Source organism: Gordionus sp. m RMFG-2023, chromosome 5 (assembly GCF_954871325.1).
Source record: "Gordionus sp. m RMFG-2023 chromosome 5, tfGorSpeb1-WG-v2, whole genome shotgun sequence".
NCBI lineage: Eukaryota > Metazoa > Nematomorpha > Gordioida > Chordodea > Parachordodidae > Gordionus > Gordionus sp. m RMFG-2023.
Genome location: NC_088779.1, coordinates 6,872,861 through 6,899,961, shown reverse-complemented (window position 1 = coordinate 6,899,961; position 27,101 = coordinate 6,872,861). Strand labels below are relative to the sequence as shown.

General features: G+C 29.5%; 1 protein-coding gene across 1 annotated transcript; it reads right to left on the bottom strand.

Moving 5' to 3' along the window:
• Positions 1 to 8,267: 8,267 nt before the first annotated feature.
• Positions 8,268 to 26,416, bottom strand: LOC135930535 (T-complex protein 1 subunit epsilon-like). Its single transcript, XM_065467341.1, has 10 exons — positions 26,297 to 26,416; positions 26,022 to 26,247; positions 25,776 to 25,974; positions 25,542 to 25,734; positions 17,838 to 17,987; positions 17,670 to 17,789; positions 16,378 to 16,563; positions 15,980 to 16,117; positions 8,975 to 9,155; positions 8,268 to 8,462 (listed from the first exon to the last, which is right to left on the bottom strand). The coding sequence occupies exons 1-10, from the start codon at positions 26,393 to 26,395 to the stop codon at positions 8,338 to 8,340; spliced, it is 1,617 nt and encodes a 538-aa protein (XP_065323413.1). The 5' UTR covers positions 26,396 to 26,416; the 3' UTR covers positions 8,268 to 8,337.
• Positions 26,417 to 27,101: the final 685 nt, after the last annotated feature.

The window sequence follows — 27,101 nt, the reverse complement described above, 5'->3', positions numbered from 1 at the left end:
TAATGTTGTTAAACGGCTCGTTTTGAGCCGTTTAAAAACTGCTAACTCCAGATTTTGGCCAGAAAAATATTGAATAAGCCTGAAATTTCGATATTATATATCTAGACCTTTGCTCCTTCTATGAGCAAAATTTTCAGGCTTGCATAATATTTTTCTGGATAAAACACTGAGTTAGCCGTTTTTGAAAATCGGTTCAAAACGAGCCGTTTAACAATACTAAATATTTTATTTTTTTTTATTCTAAACAGATATTTAGTATATCACAAATTGATACTATGTAAATAAAATTTTGAGAATATACTATAAAAAAAATAAAAATGATATTTTTAATAAAAAATATAACATATATTATATATTATATAATAATGTACTTAATCCTTTTCGTATTTATTCCATGGCAGGAAAACTATAATTTTATTATTTAATAGATACTATGAGTGTTAGCTAGTGTTAACTTTCACCAAACATTATATTAATCATAACTATATATAATCATTATAACCATATCTAATTGATGAATATAATAATTCATGTTATATAAATTTTTTAAAAAAAATACGGCCCGGCCCGGTTATTTTTTAAAAAAAATTTTCAGACCGCGCCGGGCTTAGGGCAGGGCCTGCAGGTCTCTGGTATATAGTAACATTTGTCATGAAATTTTTGTGTTAACCTTTAATTCATATATAAAAGTCTATAGAATTTCGTAAAATTGATTAAAAACCCTATTTGTCAGCAATTTAGATTAGGCACACACATGTGCTGAAATACAATTCTGGCAAATTCAAGTTACCAGAGATCCTATCGAAATTGACCCCCCCTCCCCCCATTTTTAAGGCTTGTGTAATGTTGCAAAAGTAGTATATTTAATAGGTAAGCTATTTAACCTTTTCTTTTTGGGCTGACCAGCTTCTTGGAAGAAAGTAAGGTATGATCAAATTGGTCATAAAATATGCGATAGGGTTAATTTATAAAAAATGGCCTACTAAAATTTGCAGATCAGTTTTTTTGTTTTCAGTATAGTTAATTTTATTATTCATATTCCAACCTGGGTTTTGCCAAATTTTAGAGAAAATTTTGACTTAATCGAAACTGATTTTTTAAAAGAGGTCCGAAACCAACCTTGGTCCATATTACCCCGGGTTTGGGTTTCCAACATAACACTGGGTATTCAAACGATTATTAGTTATTTTTTAAAATTCTTATAATATTATCTTTAAAAAATTTTAAATTTGGAATTTTATTATATTTATAAGAAGTGGAAATCGCATAAATAATTGAAGAATGTATTTAGAGTTGTTTTAAAGCCCGATTTGTTGATTTTAAAAATGTATCCAATTAATATTTTAGTTAAAAAAATTTTATATTAGCCTTGAAATTTAGCATAAAGATGTCCAAACCTTTTTACCATCTATGAGCAAATTCTTCAGGGCGTATATAATAATATTTTGGCTAAAATCTAAATTTGGGATTCCATGGTAAAATATAAAGGAAGCAGGAGGTAGAATCCCTCTATAAGGTCACCTGTATGAATCTCTGTTTTTTACCTAGGTTTTTTATAAGATTAAGTGCTTTTCCGAACATCCATAAGGTGTTAGTGACTATGGGTATGGATACATTGTATGTGAGACCGGCATGCCTATTTTTTTTACTATTTCTGCCTTTCCAATGGAGAAATATGGTAGGTTAGACTTAGCAGCAAAAGTTAATGCAAGTGTAATCCCAGTTTAGCGGGGGGTCATTAAGCCATGAAATACCGTACATGCCATCAGGACTTAGGATTTTAGGTTTAAGAGAAAATGAAAGGATATTAGCGTTATTCAGGGCAGCTAAAAAGATGTTCTAATGGATTGTAGCGGGGGTGGCGTCTGCAAGAATTTGCAGTGTGAGAAAAAATAGGCATTCGATTCAATGGGTTGCCTGCAATAAACGCAAATGGAAGATACAACTGCGTTACAACCAAGACGAAGAGCTACCGGTATGCATATGTTCGCCAGTCATCAGGATGCCAAGCTTAGGACTAGGGATGGCGTCTAACCATTCATTTACGAAGTTTAAATCTATAAATTTATTTTGCTAGGCATTTCCTCTATGCGCCTGTTCGAAATGAGGTATTAGACAGACGGAATGGGCAATTAAAGGAATATCACAAACCTGAATGAATTATTTAATAAATTTTTCATATTTCTCCTGGCCATGGTTCTAAGCAAGTCAACGGAATGCGATTTCCACTACAACCTTCCCTGTCTCTTTTATAGATCCTGATTTATTCCTGGCCCTTACTTGGACAATTGCGCTGTTCAGCACTAGTATTCAATATTGGGATGCTTCTATGATTGCCTGTTAAGTGCCTCATGTCGAATAGGTGATTAGAGGAAACTCCCAACAACATAGAACTAAATTAAAACTCCAGTTAGAAACCATTTCCAGTTCCAATCTGGGTCTCTTAATGACTGGTGAACTATTGATCCATACAGTATAGGTTTTAATGCCGTTGAACCTCACATCTGTGTTGATTGCAGCGAACCTAGAATCTAATGCCTATCATCCCGTACACTGCAAGTTATCCCACAGTCACCAACTTCGTGACAATCCATCAACAGCCTCCTTTTAGCTGCTCTAAAATGTTGATTTATTTTACGTCCAAGTTGCATATTCCTCACACCTAGCCAAATAGCTTTCCGAACACTTTGATTTTTTAGCTAAGTTTAACCTCTAACTTTTTATTCTTAAATCGTAAAAATAATACGCTGGTCTCATGAAACTGCTTTCATTCTCATAATCGTTAACACCAGAGGGACGGAAATCGACGGTAAATGTTATCAAAGCCCTTGGAAAAAATTACTCATCACAGCCTAAGGAAGTCTACCTTCACCATGACTCTCAAAATTTGCCCATTGCGGCCAAATTTTTTTTAAAAAAATTAAATATCTCATATTATTTTATCAGAACGTTTAGGAACTGTTCCAGGAAGGTTCCCAAAATTACTATTTCAATAGCGTTCTTTCCCCAATTCATACTAAACAAATTCACTTAGGCAAAAACAGGTTAAAAAATTGCTAAGCGCTGTCATACGACTTCCATTATCTAGTTAAATCCTTAAGTCACATGTCAACGGTTAGTTTGATGCAACACTTGACTTATCAAATCTGATAAATTAAGTGGTATCGTACAGGTAATACCTGTCAAAGAATATATTTCGTTAATGTTCTCCTACATTGATAAGCCCTCTAAAACTTATTATTAAAATTCGTAATGAGATTATATATTTACCGTCCTTTATTTATACCATAACCATAATGATGTTTAATTACTATCTAAATGACCTAAACCCTTTAAAATACACTAGTAGATAATTACCTTTTTTTTAGCTAGAGTACTTTTGCATAGGTTACACCAGTCTTATCTAAGCTTTATAATTTTATTTTTAAGCCTGACCTAACCCGAATTTTCTTTTAAAATTATACCAGACTTAAATATATTATACTAAATTTATATATATTTTTTTTATAGAAAAACGACGCAGAAAAGAAAATTGTCCGGCCAGAATTAACTTTATTCAAGACAACTCTTTTTTAAAATGTAACCATATTTGTGACAACCATAATCATGCCAGAGGTTTTCATATTAATTTATATAATATATGAAATATATCGTTTTTTAGATCAGTCATCGTTTATGAATAGGTCCCGGCAAAGAAAATTACAAATAGATAAGAAAAAGTTTATTCACCAATCACCTAAATATGATAAAAATCTAGTATCACTTCACCAAGATATGCTATACAAAAATATTAATATAACAAAAGAAAACCCTTATAATATTGAATATAACACCTATTTGAAAAGCCCTAACTCTGAAAATCATCTTTCGGAGCTTATAAAATTTTTAAAATCCTATAATATTAATAATAATAATAATAATCTTACAAATCGAGAAATCATAGATAATCGGCAAATTCCTGTGGACCACTACCAGAAAATTGAGAATCATTTAGACGTAGGAATCATATCAAATAATTTAACTAATAATTATAGAATTTGCAATGAAGGGTGTCGAGACAAAGTTGGAAATTCTGTTATTATACATGAAGATATCATAAATAATGCTAAAATTTCTAAGGATCCTCATATTGAACCTGATGATCGCTTCCGTGTAGGAATGATTTCAAATAATAAATTATCTAATAATAGTCTAAAGACTGCAAATAAAATAGATAAAATTTGCAATGAAGGGTGTCAAGACAAAGTTAGAAATTATGTTATTATACACGAAGATATTATAAATAATGCTAAAGTTTCTAAGGATCGACATAATGAACCTGATGATCGCTTACGTGTAGGAATGATTTCGAATAATAATTTATCTAATAATCATCTAAAATTAACTGCAAACAAAATCGATAAAATTTGCAATGAACGAAATTATGTTAACAAGAATACTGTACGTCAAGAAAAAATCGCAAATAATGATGAAATTCATATGGATCACCATAACGAACCCGACGATCGTTTGGATGTAGAAATCGTACCACCTAATTTTACCACATATCGTCCAAAAATAACCGGAAACGAAATATATAAATTCTGCAACGAAAAATTTCAAGAAAAGGTTGGGCATTTTGTAAAAGAGCTCCGATCCGATTTAATGCTGACGTGTTACGACGAATTGAATAAAGCGTACGAAAGAATTTGCGATATCGATTACTTGAAAATTAAAAAGGGATCAGTTATTTTGAAAGGGAAAGAAATAAAAGAGTACGATACTAATAGACACTCCAGTTCTTCCGAATTTGTAAAAGCCTTAAAAGAAATGTCCCAAAAAATAAATATAAAGATAGAAAAATACAAATAACCAAATTATTTAAAAAAAAAAGAGATCTTTGGTGAGAGAGGTGAACAATGTGTATATATAAATAATAATGTAAAATATTACAGACCCAGTGACGTCGGGGTATACATTTAAAAAAAAAATTTTTATTGTAAAAAAACACCTTTTTAAATTTATAAATAATTTTTTATCAGTTTCATAAAATCAATTATTATAATTATTTATAACTGGTATTTTCTCGTTGCCTGAAAATTATGACAAATAGTTTTATTAGTAGTAAATAATAATAGATTTTATCAATTTCATAAAAAAATGAAATTAGGCTGATTACCTTAAGAAATCAGGTTAGGAGTCAAAATTTAATTTTTGAATTCGTAAAATTATAATTCATTTTCTCAAAATTTCTTGAATGCTTTAGTTAAAAAAAGGATATTCTAGCTAAAATTTAGTTTAAATGGAATTTTTTCTTAATATAATTTATTGAAAAGAGAATAAAATTGACAAAAATCTACTGCTCCCTCTAAGGAAACCATTAACTAAAACTTACGTTGTCAAATAATTGTTAAGCAGTTATATCAAACAGTGATCTGCATCGGGCCTAATTTCCCAAGCCCGGTCTGGTCCCAATCAGTGGCGTAGATACGGGGGGAAGGGTTGGTTTGGACCCCTCCCCCCCAGAGCAAATTTTTTTTAGATTATATGTTCAAAAGACTCAAAAGTGACTTTATATTAAATAAATACCATGAATATTTTTATTTTTCCGTTGAGTGGAAGGATATTATATTACTATTTAAATTATTCTGGATAGTATTATTATAAAGTCATTGAGAAAAATCTACTAAATTAAAATAACTTCTGAAAATTTTTCTCATGGATGATACAAAGGTTTAGACATTATTCGTGAAATCTCTAGGTTTGAGCAAATTTTCTAAAATATTGAGTTAGCAGTTGTTCGGCTCAAATCGATACGTTTAACAACACTAATTAAAATGATCAATAATTCTAGGACTTTTATATTATAAGAAAAACAAATATGCTTTTTAAGATAAACCCGGCCGAAGTCGGGGCAAAAGGACTGAAGGTATGTATAGGAAAATTCTTAGCTACGCCACTGGTCTCAATTTTTTTTTAAAATTTGTCTGGTCTGATCTCGAACGGAATTATTTTGATTGTCCCAAATAGCATGACCCGTGAAATGAAAAATATTTGTTCGCCCTTGTAATTTTTATATTAGGAAAAAAAATTTCCTTTTTTTTAATGTAAAAAAAATAATTTGCAAATAAAAAATATTAGCGCCTTGAATCTTGCAAGAATTTTAAATATCTCAATATATTTGGTAAAATATAATGATATCTCATATTTAGCAATTTTAGGTCCAACCCAGCCCGAACCGAAATTACTTTTTAATAGATTCGGGCTCAGGCCGGGCCCTGATTTGCAAATCTCTAATATCTAGTATAAATAAATATAGGTTATATCATTTTAAATGTTTATCTAAATATCATAAAAAGGGACATGATTGAGATCTTTAGTTGGCAAGCTTTAGCCAACAAGCTCGCCTACTCGTCTTAAATATTTTAGCACATTCGTCCTACCATAGTTTTTTCATGAAAATAATCCCGACTGCCTATCTAAAAATTTTACCACCTGCCCACCCAACGTTAAAAATTATATTAATAGTTGGTTTGGGTCTTTATTATCATGTATTTTCCAAGCAAACTTATAAAATATGCAATATTGTGAAATAAAAATATTGATATTTAATAAATTTTTTAAATAGACATTATTAGCTATATAAATAATTTGTGCCTGGAGTCATTCTTCCACTTTCTTATTTAACCTATAACTCGCTTCCGGTTACTTTTTTAATATTCCATTTTAAGAATATGGAGGCACAATTAAGGTATCTAACCTAAATTGGAAAACGATGGCTATATTTTTAATTTGACATAATACCAAAATCTCACATCACATTCACGAACAGTTAATTCTTCCAATGTTTGGTTTGAGGATCATTAAGGCACAAATTATACTGTATGTTATGCGTTTTCAGAATATGGAGGGCACAATTAAGGCACTAAATATTTGCCCGAATTAGAAAACAATTGCTCTATTTGTATATTTTGACAGTGCTAAAATCTTTTTATTTCTTATAACTAAAGAACGGTATTTCTTCCAATGTCTTGTTTGAAAATCAAGGCACAAATTATGAACTATTTTGGAATTTATGCTTAAAGTTGTTTTGCTAGTAGTATATTTTGCTTGTAACTCATTAACCTTTGATTCTCTAAAGTCTGGTTTAAAGATCATTTAGGCATAAATTATGCACTAAATATTGGCATAAGGTTTGCTTCAAGTCGTTTTATCAACTTCATGGGCCTACAATTATGAATATGCTAAAATCGAATTTTTTATATATTGATATGGTCTAAAAAAATTATACACTCTGCAATAAAACTATATCTAAGTTTAGTAATTATATCATTGATAATTAGTCGGCAGATTGAACTTAATTTACTGAAGAATCTAAGATATTTTATTGTATATATAAATTTAAAAGCTCTTATTAGAGCATTAATTTTTTAAATTTTAGCATAAAAAATATATATATATCAATTTCCTATTTTTTTTTAAGAAATAAGATAACTAACTATCGATCATTTTTATTAAACATTCGGTAACTTATTGATATTAATAATTCATTCATCATATTAATCTATAGCCATCCTAAGGAGAACACGTGTGGCCTGGCATAATCGTACCGCTGATAAGGAAAGTGTTAAAACCTTGCTTAAGGCTGTGTCCAAAGTATCAAAAAAATTTAATCGCGCAATTTGCACAAATCTAGCGGAAAAAAAAATATAAGCCATTTTTAATGGAAAATTAAAATGTTGACCTAAATGATTTTTTCAAATTTCTATAAATACCAAAAAATGATTTAGGCCAAAATTTTAATTTTCCATTAAAAATTTTTTTTTTCGCTAGATTTGCGCAAATTGCGCGATTAAATTTTTTTATACTTTGGACACAGCCTAAAATAAAGAGGATAGTTCAAATGTTTATACATTTAATTTTATATTATATAAAAAACAATAAATAAATACTTATCTTTTAAAAATGGAATATTAGAACCCATATAAATATACAACATATAAACATTCTTTTTGAAAAACGGACTATACCCAAAGACTTCTTTTCAATTCAAAAAGTTGTTTCAAATAAATTAATAAAGATAATATTAGGTTGCCACCAATTTTTTTTAGTAGTGTGGAATTCGATAGGCCTCTATCAGCCAATCACTTTAAAAAAACGCCCTAGCAGAAAAAAGTCGGCACCCGATCTACCATCCATTAAAAATAATAAAATTTAAGAAAATAACAATTAGCATCAACAAAATATTTTATTCATTTTGCAAGATGAATAAACAAATAACGTGTATCGGCAGTAAAAAGAGTACAAATATACAAATAAAAGCTTTTAAATGGAAAAATATGAATAAATGTCTAGTTTCTACATTCTTGCATCATTCGTGCGAATATCGTCAATTTTAAGGATCATTTTGACCATTTGAGTAGCCAACAAAATCTGCTGCCGTTTGCCAATCAAGGTTTCGATGACGTTACATGTTTTCATATCTAAAAAAGATATGCAATATCATCTTGTAAAATATTTATTCAAATATTATTATTTTCTAAATATTGATATTAGATGTAGCCAAATCTAATGTTATTAAACAGTACGGATTAGCCGATTTTACCAAAATAATATTATGCAAACCTCGAGATTTCGTTAATGTATAAACCTCTCTGCCATCTCCAGACTTGCATAATATTTTCTGGCAAAAATATTTGGTTAGCCATTTTTACTCATATAAAAAAATAAGTAGCTTTTTCTTTTACACATGTTTTTTTCAAGGCCAAGATATTTGATATAAAAATCTTAACTTTAGGCCAAGCATTCTATTTTTGTGTTTAATTTAGGTATTTGCTCCTTTCAGGAAAATTTAGAATTATATCTTAGTCCTAATGCGTAGTAATTAACGCATTTTTATTTCTCCAAATTCCTAAAAACCCAGAAAATCCTCATATTACAAATATATGACTAAGGAATATTTTGTAAATCTCAGTGAGGAGAAATAATACTTTACCATAATTTTGGTTGCCAGAGCAGTCAATTCCTAAGGTAGTATTCGAGTGACGCACCTGAAGAGCCTTGATTTCTTCCACAGTCTGTAAAGCAGATAATCCAGAATTTTCTGCTAACGCATCGGGAATACTTTCCAGAGCATCCGCAAACGATTTCATGGCGTATTGTTCAATAGTAGACACCTTTGGGAATAGAAAATTTTGGCATTAATTACTATTAAAAATATATATTTAAATTAAATATAATATTAATTATGTGTGCAATACTCTTATTATTAAATATACTATTTAATAATGAATCTACTTTAGAAATATGAAAATTTATAATATTTTAAAAATCGCAATTTTTCTTCAAGATTAACATCTTGTGATGTTTATGCAACAATTTTTTAAATTTATATTTAGGCCCGTGTGCCAGTTGGCTGAGATTTTGTGCCGAAAACGCCGCTGTTTATGAAAATCCATCGCACTGTTGATTTTTTTAAAAATGATTTCCTTATTTTATGCATTTTGTAATACTCGGTCAACATCACTGTTGTAAATTTTTTATGTCAATCAGAATTTTGATAAATTCTTATTTTAACATCATTTTATAATCCAAACAATCAAAAATTCTATAAGTTACCATAATTTACATATTTTTAAAATGGAGACCATGGTGTTTGATTAATATGAACACCATTTATGTTTGGGTCATACTTTATATGATCTGAATGGATAATATTAAATACCTTTTGTTGAAAATCTTAAGAATAAGATAAATTATTATTGCTCTAAAATACAAAACTGCAGATTGAATTTGAGTTAAAGGCAGATCAAAGATAATGCCTAAGTACAATAGTTTTAACATCAGATATTGATATTACTGATCTATACTCATATCGGTTTTAAATTGGAAAATTAAATGTCCCAACAAGATCTCATAGTTTATTAATTATACCTAAAGGCATATCTGGAGCAAATATAGATTTAATTAATAACGTTTTGAAAAGAACTATCTTAAACTATAAATTAGATTTATTAGTAAAAGAGCTATTAGGATTAAAATTTAAAGATACAGTTGAATTTCTATATGCATAAAAAGTTTTATATTAAACTTGGCATCACTTTTTAGAAGCGAAATTGAAACAAATTGAATAGTAAAATTATTTAGCTCAGAAATCATTACCCTTAAGGAAAAGTATGCTAAAAAAATTACAATACGATTTTTAAAAACGGCTATTTCAATATCTTAGTTAGAAAAAATTGTCTATAAGCTTTGAGATTTCGCTAATGGATTTCCAAAACGTTGTACTATCTATGACCAAAATCTTCAGTGTAATATTATTCTGAATAAAATATTGAGTTAACCGCTTTTAAAAATCGGCTCAAATCGAGCCGTTTAACAACATTATTTAAATAAAGGCGTTTCTATTGACAAATTACCTATCTATATCTTTGGCTTCTCTTCTAGACCCAAGATTTTAAAAATTAAAAATTGAATAAATAATAGAACAAAAATACTCGGTATGAAAATTTATCATAAAACAAGTATGATGATATCAGAGGAGTAGTATATAGTGAATGAGAATCAAGAGGAAATATTAAATTCAAATTATTTGACAAAATTAGCATCTAAACATTCAGCAAGTACAAATAATAATTCCGCTTTAGATTATTTAAAATAAGAATATCAAATTCTTCTTGGAAAACCATTTACAAAATATGGATTCGAATTTCTGGAGAGAAAAGAGGATCAAACTCGGGTAATTCCATACCAAATCGATAACTTTTCGGCCCAACCTTTTTAATTTCGATAAAATTTTGTATGTTGAGAGAATATCATTTGAAAGCATCGAATCCAAAATTTTAGCTTCCTAGTACTCATAGTTCCAGAGATATCAATGGTCAAAAGTGCCAAAAATGACCTTTTTTCAAAAAATAAAAAATAATGATTTTAACCCTGTATTGCATACTGTGTATCTCAAGCCACATACCACAAATTATATAATAAATATTTTATAAATAAATTTTAAATCAATTGCATGGTGTGTATTTGAAGCCATATTCTATATCTTCGATTGGAATTTTAATTTGGGCCACGTGATCAATTATTAATTTTTAATTTCGCATTTTAATAAACCCTATTTTTAAAAATGGCTATTTTTTTATAAAATTTTTCTTCTCAATTTTCTACACATCGTAAAAGGATAAATAATATATTTGACAAAATTCAAAACATTAAAATTAGATAAATAAAAGGTAAAAATTAATGTTTATGAAATTATTTTATATATATTTATTATTTTTGATAATTATATTTTGTAATAATCATACGTTGCTTTAAAGACACATTATGCAAATAAGGTATTTTATTTGAGTTTTATATTTTTAGAATTATGAATTGTGGTACCATACCTAATGATAGTGAAGATTCAAATTTAAGTGAATCGTCTGATGAGGAGTTTCTGTCAACCCAAAATAATGATTTAGGTATATTTAAAATGTATGCTCTTATATAATCTATAAATATCTAGATTTCAATGAGAGTGATGAATCGGAAGAGGATGAAAATATTGATTTGGAAAAATTGCTTAACCCTGTATTGCATGTACTATGTTAGAATAATTTTTTTTTGGCAAACTAGATTTTTTATTTCTCTAGATACTATTGATAATCTCATGGCTCACTTTTTTAAAAAAAATTCTAAATTTCTTAGAAGATGAACGGTATGTGGATTTAAATACACATTATGCAATTAAGGATACAAATTTCAATTATTTCCACAATAATTTTTATTGTACTTTAAACTATAAATATATAAAATTTTATTTAAATATAACAAATATTAAAGGTTTAAACATTTTAATTTTCATGAAAATCTATAAAACAATTATTTGTGGGCGTAAAACATAAATATACACCACATTTTTTGCAAGATACTTTTGTTATAAATAAGCATCCTGGCATTTTACATCTACCCTTCTTATCATTATATTTTGGCCAATGAGCCGTGAGGTCTTTCCTAACCTCTTGAAGTGGTAAATATTGAGCTGGTCCTTTTTTACATTTTTCCCAATAACCAGTTTGAACTGATTTTCGTTTTGGAATATTGTTTGCTCAATAAGGTCACAGCACGATTGTCGTGCCACTTCACTGAATTTAATTCAACCCCGTTTATTATTGTTTTTTTTGAAACAAAAAATCCTCGCCCTTTTTTTTCAACTCCTTATCTGTTGGGAAGTTGATATTTGGTAGTCGATTACCTCTGACCGTGGCCGCGCAAAATATCCCTCTTTGAGCGAGTACGACTTGCAAATTTGGTGAACAAAACCAGTTATCAAAAAATAATTTATAATTAATTTGCTGTGGTATATAAGAAATTAAACGTAGCACAGCATTGCCACTTGCTCCAACATCAGGCAATCCTTCCGCTGGTAGTATTTTCCCAGAGTATACTTCAAAATTATGGAGAAGGCCATCATCTCCGCATAGTAGAAAGACTTTATAGCCCCATTTTTTGGGCTTTTGGGGGTTATATTGCTTTAATCTGCTCATCCCTTTGTATGGAATTATTAGCTCATCTACGCAAATATTTTCCCCTATCGATAAAGATTTTAGTATATTATTGGTTATAGTTATCAAGGGTCTAATTTTATGAAGTGGGTCATGGCCCTCACTTCCAAGTGGAATAAATTTGTCATTATCATTTATATGAATGAATGATTTGATTTGTTCCCAGCGATTTAGGGTCATGACATCAGCCACCTTGGCCTGTCTTGTATTGGTGGCCCAGTAGAGACGTGCTCTGGGAAGTTTAATAATTGACATGTAAAAAATAATTCCTATAAATTTTTCTAATTCATCTATCGATAAATTCAAAGGTTTGTTGGAATTATATTGAATTGCATATAAATTTGATTCGTAAACAATTAGAGGTAATAAATCATTGAGATATGTATTATAATAATCCATTGGTTTTTTTACTTTATCAACCGTTGGGTTTTCTCCTTTCCACTTTGGAATAACTAATGGTAAATTAGTTAAGCAATTTTTCCAAATCATTTTTCTCACGATTCCTTTTTCATTATTTATATTTTCATCCTCTTCCGATTCATCACTCTCATTGAAATCTAGATATTTATAGATTATATAAGAGCATACATTTTAAATATACCTAAATCATTATTTTGGGTTGACAGAAACTCCTCATCAGACGATTCACTTAAATTTGAATCTTCACTATCATTAGGTATGGTACCACAATTCATAATTCTAAAAATATAAAACTCAAATAAAATACCTTATTTGCATAATGTGTCTTTAAAGCAACGTATGATTATTACAAAATATAATTATCAAAAATAATAAATATATATAAAATAATTTCATAAACATTAATTTTTACCTTTTATTTATCTAATTTTAATGTTTTGAAATTTGTCAAATATATTATTTATCCTTTTACGATGTGTAGAAAATTGAGAAGAAAAATTTTATAAAAAAATAGCCATTTTTAAAAATAGGGTTTAATAAAATGCGAAATTAAAAATAAATAATAGATCACGTGGCCCAAATTAAAATTCCAATCGAAGATATAGAATATGGCTTCAAATACACACCATGCAATTGATTTAAAATTTATTTATAAAATATTTATTATATAATTTGTGGTATGTGGCTTGAGATACACAGTATGCAATACAGGGTTTTAACTAATTTACCGTTAGTTATTCCAAAGTGGAAAGGAGAAAACCCAACGGTTGATAAAGTAAAAAAACCAATGGATTATTATAATACATATCTCACTGATTTATTACCTCTAATTGTTTACGAATCAAATATGCAATTCAATGCAATTCCAACAAACCTTTGAATTTATCGATAGATGAATTAGAAAAATTTATAGGAATTATTTTTTACATGTCAATTATTTTACTTCCCAGAGCACGTCTCTACTGGGCCACCAATACAAGACAGGCCAAGGTGGCTGATGTCATGACCCTAAATTGCTGGGAACAAATCAAATCATTCATTCATATAAATGATAATGACAAATTTATTCCACTTGGAAGTGAGGGCCATGACCCACTTCATAAAATTAGACCCTTGATAACTATAACCAATAATATACTAAAATCTTTATCGATAGGGGAAAATATTTTCGTAGATGAGCAAATAATTCCATACAAAGGGATGAGCAGATTAAAGCAATATAACCCCCAAAAGCCCAAAAAATGGGGCTATAAAGTCTTCCTACTATGCGGAGATGATGGCCTTCTCCATAATTTTGAAGTATACTCTGGGAAAATACTACCAGCGGAAGGATTGCCTGTTGTTGGAGCAAGTGGCAATGCTGTGCTACGTTTAATTTCTTATATACCACAGCAAATTAATTATAAATTATTTTTTGATAACTGGTTTTGTTCACCAAATTTGCAAGTCGTACTCGCTCAAAGAGGGATATTTTGCGCGGCCACGGTCAGAGGTAATCGACTACCAAATATCAACTTCCCAACAGATAAGGAGTTGAAAAAAAGGGCGAGGATTTTTTGTTTAAAAAAAAACAATAATAAACGGGGTTGAGTTAAATTCAGTGAAGTGGCACGACAATCGTGCTGTGACCTATTGAGCACTTTTGTAGGTGCACATCCTCTTATCGATTGCGAAAGATATGATAGAAAAAAAAGGATAAAATAATGATAAAATGTCCAAACATTGTTAAAGTTTGTAATAAATCAATGGGAGGTGTAGATCTTATGGATTCTTTACTTTCATTATATAATATGTCATTTTATAACTCTATTAAAGGCCTTTTATTAAATATTAAGGATTTTTTTGAAATAATATTGTTGAGGTTTTTATTTACGTTATATTTTAAACATAAAAATTCCAGGTGTTTCTCGCTTTCCAATTTTTTTTGAATTTAATATTCATATTTTCTAACTTTATATTTATTCATAAAAAAATTTAAACTTGGGACAGCCATTTTATGAATAGATATAAGGTTAGAGAATAAGAAAATATTAAATTCAAAAAAATTTGGAAAGCGAAACACCTAGAATTTTTATGTTTAAAATTTATAACGTAAATAAAAACCGCAACAATATTATTTCAAAAAAATCCTTAATAATTAATAAAAGGCCTTTAATAGAGTTACAAAATGACATATAATTTATATTTTTAAAATCATTATTTTTTATTTTTTGAAAAAAGGCTTGGCACTTTTGACCATTGATATCTCTGGAACTATGAGTACTAGGAGGCTAAAATTTTGGATTTGATGCTTTCAAATGATATTCTCTCAGCTTAAAAAATTTTATCGAAATTAAAAAGGTCGGGCCGAAAAGTTATCGATTTGGTATGGAATATTACCCACTCCCTAGTTTATCTATATTAGCTAAAAAAAATATTATGTCCCAGCAACTAGCATGAAAAAGTTTTCTCTACTGATAGGTTAATGTTGAATTCAATAAGATTATTAATATGTCCAGAAAATTTAAACAATTTTATTTTTATATGATAATTATAAAATTAATTTTGAATTTACGAGTTTTTCAATAAGGATCTAAAAATATACCGAGATATCTATAGTGTATAATTTAATTTTTCTTAAAAATTAGTTAGCAATTAAAAAAATATACGTCATAAAAAATTTATAACACCAATTTACATCGCCAATGCGATTGCTAAAAATAGGTGCGCTACTGGCCACCCATTAGATTTTTGAAATTCGAGCCAACCACCAATAACTTCGTCAGCACACAGATCTAATTATAATTATTATGGTCTTTGGTTTAAACTAATGCTCATTTTTTCGAAAATTCAAATTTTTGATAGGCATGCTTGTGGTATTTATATGAGGACAACTCTCCCTCCCAACTTTTAAAATTTAATGTTATTGTCTATTAGAGGACTTTATAATAAGCGTATAGATTTTTTGTTGGGTGATGGGCATTGGAATTCAAGGAATAAAATAAAAATAATAATATCACTTAATTTCAAATATAAAAGGCAACTCAGTATACTTTATCAGCATGTTTTCGCACACAGAGACTGCAGGCAATTTCGCTTGAACCACCCCCATAAACGACCCTGTCATCTTTGATCAAGTTGCGTATGACACACAATGCATCATGTAAACTCCTCTTTGCTTCTTCTACAATCTATGTATCAATAGTTCGAAAAGGGAATAATTAAGTTTTTGCCTTCATAATTTCGAAAAAAAGTATATTTGTAATAGTTATTTGTTATGGATTAGTTGAATTTTATCAAATTTATATCCCTTTTTAACATGTAATTAACAATATAAGGTTTTTCTAAATGTTAATATAAAACAATTTGGTTAATGAAGGAATATTTTGAAGAAGATGAAAATGAATGAAAGGAAAAGAAAGTGTGAAAGATAAATATGATAATAAGTTACCATCTTATTTCCACCACGAATCAAAATAGTCACGGCCCTAGAATTTTTGCAGCCTTCTACAACTAGCATGCTATCATTGACAGTTCCAAAATTTAATTCTCGCACAATGTCAGCATGGCCCAACTTTTCGGTGGTCAATTCGGAAAAACGGGGCACTATTCTTCCCCCTGTGGCTATTGCTATCAACTAAAAAAAATATCAAGATCTTTTATGGATTAATTGTTAAAATAATTTTTTGTATTAGCACCAGTTTTGGATAGAAAAAGAGTTCTAGTTTTATTCTCTAAATCTCCTGATATGGGTGAAATTGAGAATTCTTTTTCTTCAGATTTCTATTTCTCAACAATTAAAATATAATTTTTGTTATTTTTAAGATTATTATGTGATTTATTAATTTTTAAGTATATTCCAATTAACCAAATTTAAATGTAATAGTATAATTTAATAATAATTTAAAATTAATGTTTTTTTTTCTTTTTTTCCACTCTATATTTTTCATTATCATAATATAACAATTATATTTTAATAATATCTAAAAAAAACAAAATAAATTAATATTTCTTTAAAAATATAAAATCATTGTTGCTTTTAATTTTGAAATCACTTAAAATATTTTGATTATCACCACCTTGTACAATGACTAATTCTTGTATTATATCATATACTTCATTAAATTCACTACTAATAATATTCTCCCCTTGATATTGTGGACCCAATAAATAAGCAGCATTGTGATCACATTTATTTATATCGTTTTTTCTTTTTTTTCAATATTTGTTATTTTTCTCAGATATCTCATCAATTGATTGAATTTGACAGATTTGGCAACCGCAAATTTTAAGGTTTACCATCTTTAAGCAAAATCTTCAGGTTTGTGTGATATTACTGGATTAAATATTGAGTTAACCCTTTCTAAAAATCGAGTAATTTAACAACAGTAGTTGCAATTTAATACACTATAGAAAAGTTAAAAAAGCAATTTAATACATTATAGAAAAGTTTAAAAAATGACTATCAGTTGTTTAAAAAAATGTAACACATTTTTCCTTAATTTTAAAAAGGCTAGCACATTTCTCCTTTAAAAAAACATGGTATCATTTCCTTTCTTCAAAAAAATTTCAGTTTATAATACATTACTTATAAAAATATAATACATTAATTTAAATTCATTCAAATATCATTTTTTCCTTGGTAAAAAGTATCTATATATTATTATTTTACATTTGCATATCTAAAATATATTTTTAAAAAATTATTTCTTTCCTAGAGAAATTGTAAACAACTAAAATAACTTCAATTTCAGGGCCACCAACCCAACGCACAGCAGGCAAATTATTTTTAAGTAACAGATGATTTGCTTCATCATCAAAACCCCATTGGCACAAGGCTATATTTGCCCCAGTTATCTTGACCTATGTTTTTTATGTTAAAATAATTTATATTATGACATAATCTATTACTTTTTGAATCATCTCTTCAAATTTTTGCCATTCATAATCTCTCAAGTTTTTGTAATCTTCTACAGAACTAATATCCAACTTGTGTTTAGTTTTGGGCTTTGGAGGTTCAAATGGGCACGTTAGAATTGCAATTTTAGCATTTTTCACACTCTTTAAAAATGATAAATAGGCAAAAATAAATACCAATATTTTAATTAATAAATACATATATTAAATTATTTGTATATTACAAATGTGTTCAAATAATATTATTATATAATAAAAAATGCAAGACCCGAAGTGAACCGTAATGAACCGCTAAACCATTATAAACCGTTTTAAATATCCGAACCATAACTGAACCGATATAATTATTTTTTGAAGGAGTAAAAAGAACCTTTATAAAAAAAGGTTAAACCAGTTCAGTTTATATTTAGGAATCAAAAATTTTTGAATATCCAGAATTATATAATCTTGCTCTTATAATACTGGTGGTTCCCTCAACACAAGTTTCTGTAGAAAGGGTCTTTTCATGGCTAAAATTTGTGTTAAGGGATGTGCCAATTCACAAATTTTTCAACAATCCGATATTTTCATATATTACTAAAAAAACCAATTCAATATTTGTATCAAATTTTTACCATCTAAAACTATCAATATTTTATATTACCCCAATTAACATTAATAAATGATTAAGTGTATTTTTTTTTCATTCTTTAAGTTAATATAAAATATTTGCTATGTTTATGGGTGAACATGTTGTTAAACAGCTACAATTTGCCAATTTTTAAAAAGGACTAAATAATTTTGCCAAAATACTATGTAAGCATCTACAAAATAAATAACCTTGAGTAATTTATAATGGCTAAAACTGCTTTTAAAAAATGGCTAAATTGAGTTACTTAACAACACTAGTTGAATGTAATTTGTTAGATATTTTAAAATCTTTTTTTTCTTGCAGATAATTTAACAAAAAATAGTGTAAAATTTAAACATTACAACAAATAATTTTAGTTCTTTTAATTATTTATTAAATAAATTATATTGTAAAAATTTTTTACGGCCCAACCCGGATTTAAAAATTTAAGGCCTGGCCCGGATATTTTTTAAAAAAAATTTCAGGCCCGGCTCGGAATTTTTTAAAATTATATTCGACCTGGTATATACAAAAATTCACCCATGAGGTATTTTACCATATTTTTCAGCGAGTATTATCGCTTATTATTTAAAAAATACATGAAAAAAGCTAATATTTTGAGAATATTATATTGAATTTATAAAAATTATAAAACTGTTATTTATAAAAATGGATATTTTGAGCATATACTATATTTTTTGCATTTATAAAAATAAAACTAATATTCATAAAAATGGTAATAATATTTTGAGCATATACTATATTTTATATTGCATTTAAAAAAAATAAAACTAATATTTAATTTATAAAAATGAATAAAATTTAGATATAAATTGTAAGTAATTAGGGGGTATCAGTCATTGAGAATATGAAGCTGAGGTAATTGGATTTTATTATATTGAGGGCTAATCTTTGGCGTAGGTAGTAACCCTCGTTGGGATCTTCGGTCCTAGTAGAGATCCGTTTCCCCAGCTCTTTAAAGAAGGCAAGGGCGTGAGAGCCGAACGATGTTAGAGTCGTGGCGATTAGTGGTAGGAATGTGTAATTGGCCGGAAGCGATGGCGAATCATTTACATTCATTCCTACATCATTTCATTTCTACAAACAATACATATATTTTTATGGACTTGCATGTTTTAAACTACTCTATATTTAATTATGAAATAATAACTCTCTCTACTAATCATAAATCAAGTTATGTATGGAGTTACTTTGGAAATCTTATTTTGAAGAATGAAAATAAGAAAAGCACAATAATGCCTGATTATATTTATTGTGAACCTTGCTTAAAATTGGGGAAGAGGAAGATTTGGATAAGCATAATCCATTTTCACATCTGAGAAGAGAAAAGCACATAAAATCCTAAAAGTACATAGTAAGCTACGCCTGATTAATCTAACGATAAAACTACAACTACTGCCAACACTACAACCACTGCCAACACTACAATCACTGCCAACACTATAACCACTGCCAACACAACAACCACTGCCAACACTACACAACCACTGCCAACACTACAACCACTGCCAACACCAACCACGCCAACACTACAACCACTGCCAATACCACAACCTGACATAAAAATGATTTTATCATCCAAAATATTCAGTCCTCTTTCATAATTTTGCATCAATGAATTCTATACAATTCCAATATATCAAAATTTAATTGTAGATTAATGATACAAAAAATTTAATTCTTTTATATTATTCCCAACAAAACACTCTACATTATCAATTCTATCATTCTTACCAATCTTTACAATTTACCCTTATTTATACCAAAAACTGTTGACTAATATAAAATTGTCATCCAAACATTTTATTTAAATGTACAAAACACAATCAATATCCTTTGTATCATCATGTTGCCACCCAACCTTATAAAATTAAATCCAGCAATATGTTAACAATTTAATAAGTGGATCTCAGCAAGATATCCAATTTCAAAATAAACAAATTGCAAGCTTAGAAAAATCATAAAAGCTACGCCTGATTAATCTAACAATAAAACTACAACTACTGCCAACACTACAACCACTGCCAACACTACAATCACTGCCAACACTATAACCACTGCCAACACCACAACCACTGCCAACACTACAACCACTGCCAACACTACAACCACTGCCAATACCACAACCTGACATAAAAATGATTTTATCATCCAAAATATTCAGTCCTCTTTCATAATTTTGCATCAATGAATTCTATACAATTCCAATATATCAAAATTTAATTGTAGATTAATGATACAAAAAATTTAAGTAAATACTTTTTCCTTTAATATTTCCTTTACTTTTAGATTACCAATCATCCTCAATTATTATACATCAATTAATAACCAACAAGTTCTTTTATATTATTCCCAACAAAACACTCTACATTATCAATTCTATCATTCTTACCAATCTTTACAATTTACCCTTATTTATACCAAAAACTGTTGACTAATATAAAATTGTCATCCAAACATTTTATTTAAATGCACAAAACACAATCAATATTCACATTTGAAAAGGATAAGACATTTAATCTCTTATCTAAATATACTATTGATTCAAATCCTTTAAAGCAAGCTAATATTGCTATAAAAGCAGAAAGAGAAACTGAATATTTTACAAAAAATAAAATAATTGCCAACAGAAAATAATAACTCATTAAACTTCCTTAATATACCAACCCACAAGAAACCCATATTTGAAGATAAAAATAATATCCAACATTTTCACTCTTAAACTGATAAAAAAATTTTAATTCATGAGCTTACCAGACCTCAGCACAGCTTCTACCAAATCTAACTGCCCTTTATGTAATAAACTCGTTAAAGTAACCAAATTGGGGCTATTGCCATCTCATCGAAACCAGAAGATAAAATGTCCTCAATCTGGGTTTCCCATCTTATCACCAGCTATCCCTCGAACCCTAAATGCCTTTTCTGCCCTTGCCCTCGCACAACCTATAGTTACCATTCCCACGTTGACTGATGTGCCTACTAGCCCAATAGTCCCCACCTCAACCGCCGAAAATGCTCTCACTTTCAATCCAACCGACTCCACAGATGTAGAAATATTTCTAGTCACACCAAAACCATTTGTGATTTCACGTATACCTAAGGGAGCAAGACTTCAAGTTGCCAAACACCTCTCAAAGAACTTGACTTCCTTGATAAATAATTATTCTTCCATAAAACACTGGCTAGACACCCTGTCATTTGCCTTTACTACCTTGCAAGTTCCTGATCCTGCCAGTAAAAAATCTCTGACACAGCAAATCAAGGATGCTACTATCTACCCCTTACCCATCAATCACTTTTCCACATCTTTTAAAGGTGATGACACTGATAAAAATAAAAATCACAAAAATGACCTACTCACCAAGGCCAAGCTTATATCTAAAAAGCTGGATAACCTGAATGTTAAATCCGCCATACGACTGGCAACATCTGACAATAAGCTAGCTCCCTACGATCAAACAACTTATCAAGCTCTTCTCCTAAAACACCACCCACACGATCTTAAGGACGAAATACCGTCTTACCCCGAAGCTCCTCTAATTGCAACCACTTTTACCTCAAGCGAGGTTAGAAAGGCTATTCTCTCCTTCAAACGCGATTCTTCACCGGGGGTTGATGGGTTTCGCCCAATATTCCTACAGGATCTAACCGCACCTTACATCACACAACAATGCGACGTTTTGGAAAAAATTACTCAACTCATCAACCGTATGCTTGCTGGAGGCTTACCACCCGCCATTATTCCACTCCTTTATGGAGCTAAACTCATCGCCCTCCACAAACCTAATAAAGATATTCGCCCTATCGCTATTGGAACCACTTGGCGCCGATTAACCGCAAAGCTAGTAGTGAGCAGAATATTGTTCACAGTATCTAATCACCTGTGCCCTAATCAATTAGGAGTCAACGTAAAAGGGGGATGCGAGGTATCCTTACACATGACCAGAATGTATCTACAAACAGACCCCAGTGACGATATCCTAATTAAGATAGATTTTTCAAACGCTTTTAACTCTCTAAAACGTACAGCGTTTCTTAATCCCATCCTTACCCTTTACCCAGAATACTCGCAATTCATCTTCGATTGTTATGCTAGTCCATCGCATCTTCAATTTGGAGATAGATTGATTCCTTCTAGTAGTGGAATACAACAAGGTGACCCTCTAGGCTCCTTCTTATTCAGTCTGGGCATTAATAGCCTAATACAAAGCATAAATGACCAATGTAAACTAAACCTTCATAACTGGTATATCGACGATGGTATACTAGGCGGCTCACCCAGCGAAGTTATGAAGGCGGTCGAAATAATAAAATCCAGCGAGAGCAGTTTGGGACTGCGAATCAATCAAGACAAGAGCGAATATTGTCCTCTTGGAATCATCGACCTTAACTATGATCCTATGTTCAATCATACACCATTGAACTTCTTAACACATCTCGGATCTCCAGTGGGTAAAGACGAGTCCTTTGTCAAGTTCTTCGCCGACACTCTACTAGAGATATCCCTTATGCGCGGTACACTATCTCGCCTCCCAGCCCACCAAGCGTTCTTTCTATTAAAGAACTACCTCCTAATCCCAAAAATTCTATATACACTCCGATCGTCACGTATCTTCCAATACGACGTCAACCTCGCTGCACACGAGCTAGAGATTAAACACCTTACAGAGGATATACTCAATCTCAAATTCGGAGACCTATCTTGGCTACAAGCTACCTTGCCAACCAAATCCGGCGGCATTGGCATACGATCGCCTTCCCTACTCTCTGTTAGTGCGTTCATATCCTCTCGCCTGTCCTGCGAGCCCATCATACACGCACTCACAAAACATCCTGACCCTTTACTTCCCCAGGCAATTGATCTATGGAAATCTCTTTCATTAGTCGATCCTCCCTCATCGACACTGCAGAAGGACTGGGATAAGCCTCTAGTTAGCAACTCCGTTGCATACCTTAAATCGAGGAGCCAACCCGAGGACCATTCTCTACTCTTCTCCATTTCCGCAGACAGCGGGTATGAATTTCTCGAAGCTTTTCCATCGCGAAACCTTGACCAGCTCCTAAGCAATGATGAGCTACGTCACGCCATCGGTCTAAGACTTGATTGTGATAAGGTAATACCCTATCACTGCATCCTTTGTCAAACGCCAGTCAACTCCAAAGGCCGTCACTCTTTACACTGCAAGCGCTGTAGAGGCAGATTCATTAGACATTCAAAATGCAATGATACTATTGCCAGGGCCCTAAAATCTGCCGGTATCCCATCAACCCTAGAACCCACTGGACTCTACAATTCTGATGGTAAGCGTCCCGATGGCTCTACCATGATCCCTTGGAAGAGGGGGAAATTTCTAACCTGGGATTTCTCATGCATCGATCCCCTTGCCCCTTCCAATATAAATAGAGATGCTCTAGTAGACGCCGAGACGAATAAACTCGCTAAATATTCGCCATCGCTTCCGGCCAATTACACATTCCTACCACTAATCGCCACGACTCTAACATCGTTCGGCTCTCACGCCCTTGCCTTCTTTAAATAGCTGGGAAAACGGATCTCTACTAGGACCGAAGATCCCAACGAGGGTTACTACCTACGCCAAAGATTAGCCCTCAATATAATAAAATCCAATTACCTCAGCTTCATATTCTCAATGACTGATACCCCCTAATTACTTACAATTTATATCTAAATTTTATTCATTAATTAATATTGAATTTATGATTTTATTTTTATATTTAGTATTACATAAATTACTAATATCTTAAATGTTCTATTATATGATATTCTAACTGATTAATAAAATATATTGTATATAATATGTCATTGTAATTTAATTATTGTAATTTAAATAAATTATAAGTAATAAAAAAAAAATTTATAAAAATGGAAAATATTTTGAGAATATAATATATTGTATTTAATTTACTATTTAATTTATAAAATAAAAATAAATCGCTATTTAAAAAAATGCATGTATAATAAATAGTATTTTGAAAATATAATCTAATTGCACAATATTAATATAATTTATTTTATAATTTTTAAATATTTTATATTACATTTATAGGTTGGTTTTTCAGGTGTAAAAAAAATTATTAATTTTCATGGATTTACCATCACATTTATGTCTTTTTAGATGTGATGTACCATGTTTATAATTATAAGATTATATACTTGAACAATTCTTACATTGTACGTAGCCAATGTTTTTTTTATTTTCATCTATGATGATGTTAAATTTAGCCCATATTTCAGATTTTAAATTATTATTTGTATTTCTAAAAGAATAAATATTATTTTTAATTTTATTAATTATATCATTAGTATTTTGTGCCATGATATTCCTTTATTTGATTGTTTTGGTAAATATTCAAAAAATTTAGATATGAATTATAAAAGATATATATTATTAATACTTGAATATTGGGGCTTATTTAAGATATTCCTTTATTTGATTGTTTTGGTAAAATATGTTGTAAAAATTTAGATATGAATTATAAAAAAATATATTAATACTTTGTATAAATTTGCAGGAAATTAATAATTAGATCGATCTGTGGGTGTTAGGTGTGTTAACCATCACCCAATATTATATTAATCATAACTATAATATAATCTTATAACCATTAACTCATAATGTAAAAATTTTTATAAAAACATATTAAGGCCCAGCCCGGGATTAACAATCTTAGGCCCGGCCCGGATATATTTAAAAAAAAATTTTTAAGCCCGGCCCGGATATATTTAAAAAAAAATTTTTTAGGCCCGGCCCAGCCTGGGTATATTTAAAAAATTTAAAATACGGCCCGGGCCAGGTATAGGGCTGGGCCTGCAGGTCTCTGGTAAATATTAAGCCTAATCAAAGAATATAAATCAAATTATTCAATACTTTTGAACGTGTCATATAAATTAATATTCATATTTGTTATGAGTAATAAAATATACAATTCATTTTTGATTTGTATAATTAAAGTAAATTATTCAATAAATAGAATAAAATTCAATTCATATTAAAACAGGCTTAGTAAATATAATAAACATACATTTATTACAACAATCATATTACCTTAGGCATTTGTGGATGAGAAAAGCCTTTATCAACTACCACACCTTTTATTAGTTGAGTATCTTCTAATTTACCTCCAACTTTACCTTCAATTTTTATCAATTCAAAATCAACATCTTTTCTCTCTAAGTCTGCTATAGATAATATTGCTTTCACTGCAATTTCTGCCATTTGTCTATGGCAACGATTTACTCTAAACAAAATTATTGGAGGAATATTTTTTTATAAGATTACATTTTAGAGCTCAAGGTAGTCATAGCAACTTGGATAAGAGGTTCTAAATTATCTTTACTAACTGGAAATCTTTCTGATATTTGATCTAAATAATCAACGGCTATTTTGGCTGCTAGTTCATAACCATCTGCTATTCTTATTGGGTGAATTCCACAATCAAGAAGAGCCTCAGCATTTTCTAATAATGCTCCAGCCAGAACTATTTATTTAAAATAAACAATAAATTATTTAAAACTAGATGTATACCGACAACACTTGTTGTTCCATCTCCAATTTCATCATCTTGTGACTGTGATAATTGAACAATTAATTTTGCAATTTGATTTTCAACATCCATATTCTTCAAAATAGTTGCTCCGTCATTCGTTATAGTGACCTCTCCATCTGAAGAAACAAGCATTTTGTCTAATCCTTTAGGACCCAGAGAAGTTTTCAATGTATTGGCTAATGTTTTCCCAGCTAAGATATGCGACTGTTTAAAATTGAAAAATATACTTTCGGCTATTATAGAAATATTATACTTTATGAGCTTCAATTCCAGTCAATCTTTTTTCTTTTTGTTGATTACTAAACAAAAACATGGGTCTACCATATTCATCAAATATAAGAGTTCCGGCCATTTCTCACGTTATTAATATGAGAATGAATGTTAAATTGGTACAAGACTACACCATACCCGGTTTAATAGCTTTAATGAAAGAATAAAAACATATTTTTGAGTAAAACAATATAATATAAAAATTCCAAATTCTAAATTTATAACGTGCAGTGAGAGGTTTTTATTGAGCAGATAGGATTAATTCTAAAAACAAAAAGAGGTTGCTGAATTTAATTAAAAGAGTGGAGTCATTTCATTAATATTTAATATAAATCATTTTGCATATAATTATTTAAGTTACTAAAGTATACAAAATGAAAATAGGCATCTTAATTGTTCTAAGCTCTTATTTTTCTATATACTCCTTATAATAAGCACTCTTATCATTTTTATGATTTAGAGATTATTTTATCAATTTTTTTAATGTTACTCTAAAAATGACTTATTTTCTTAATTGTTGCAATAGTAAAATTTATTTAATTCTAATTTATATCATATTTTGTTAAATAACAATAAATGATATTTTCGCGATTTATATTTTTACTTCTACTTATTTTATATTATTAAAATATATATCCTAAAATAATATTATATTATAATTTTATATATAAATTATCATAATGAAACTACATATAGTAAATATAAAAATGCTTCATAAATTAAAAAAATGCTTCATATAAAAAGCTAATATTAATATCAATGTTTAACTATATCAGCCACAAGCTTAC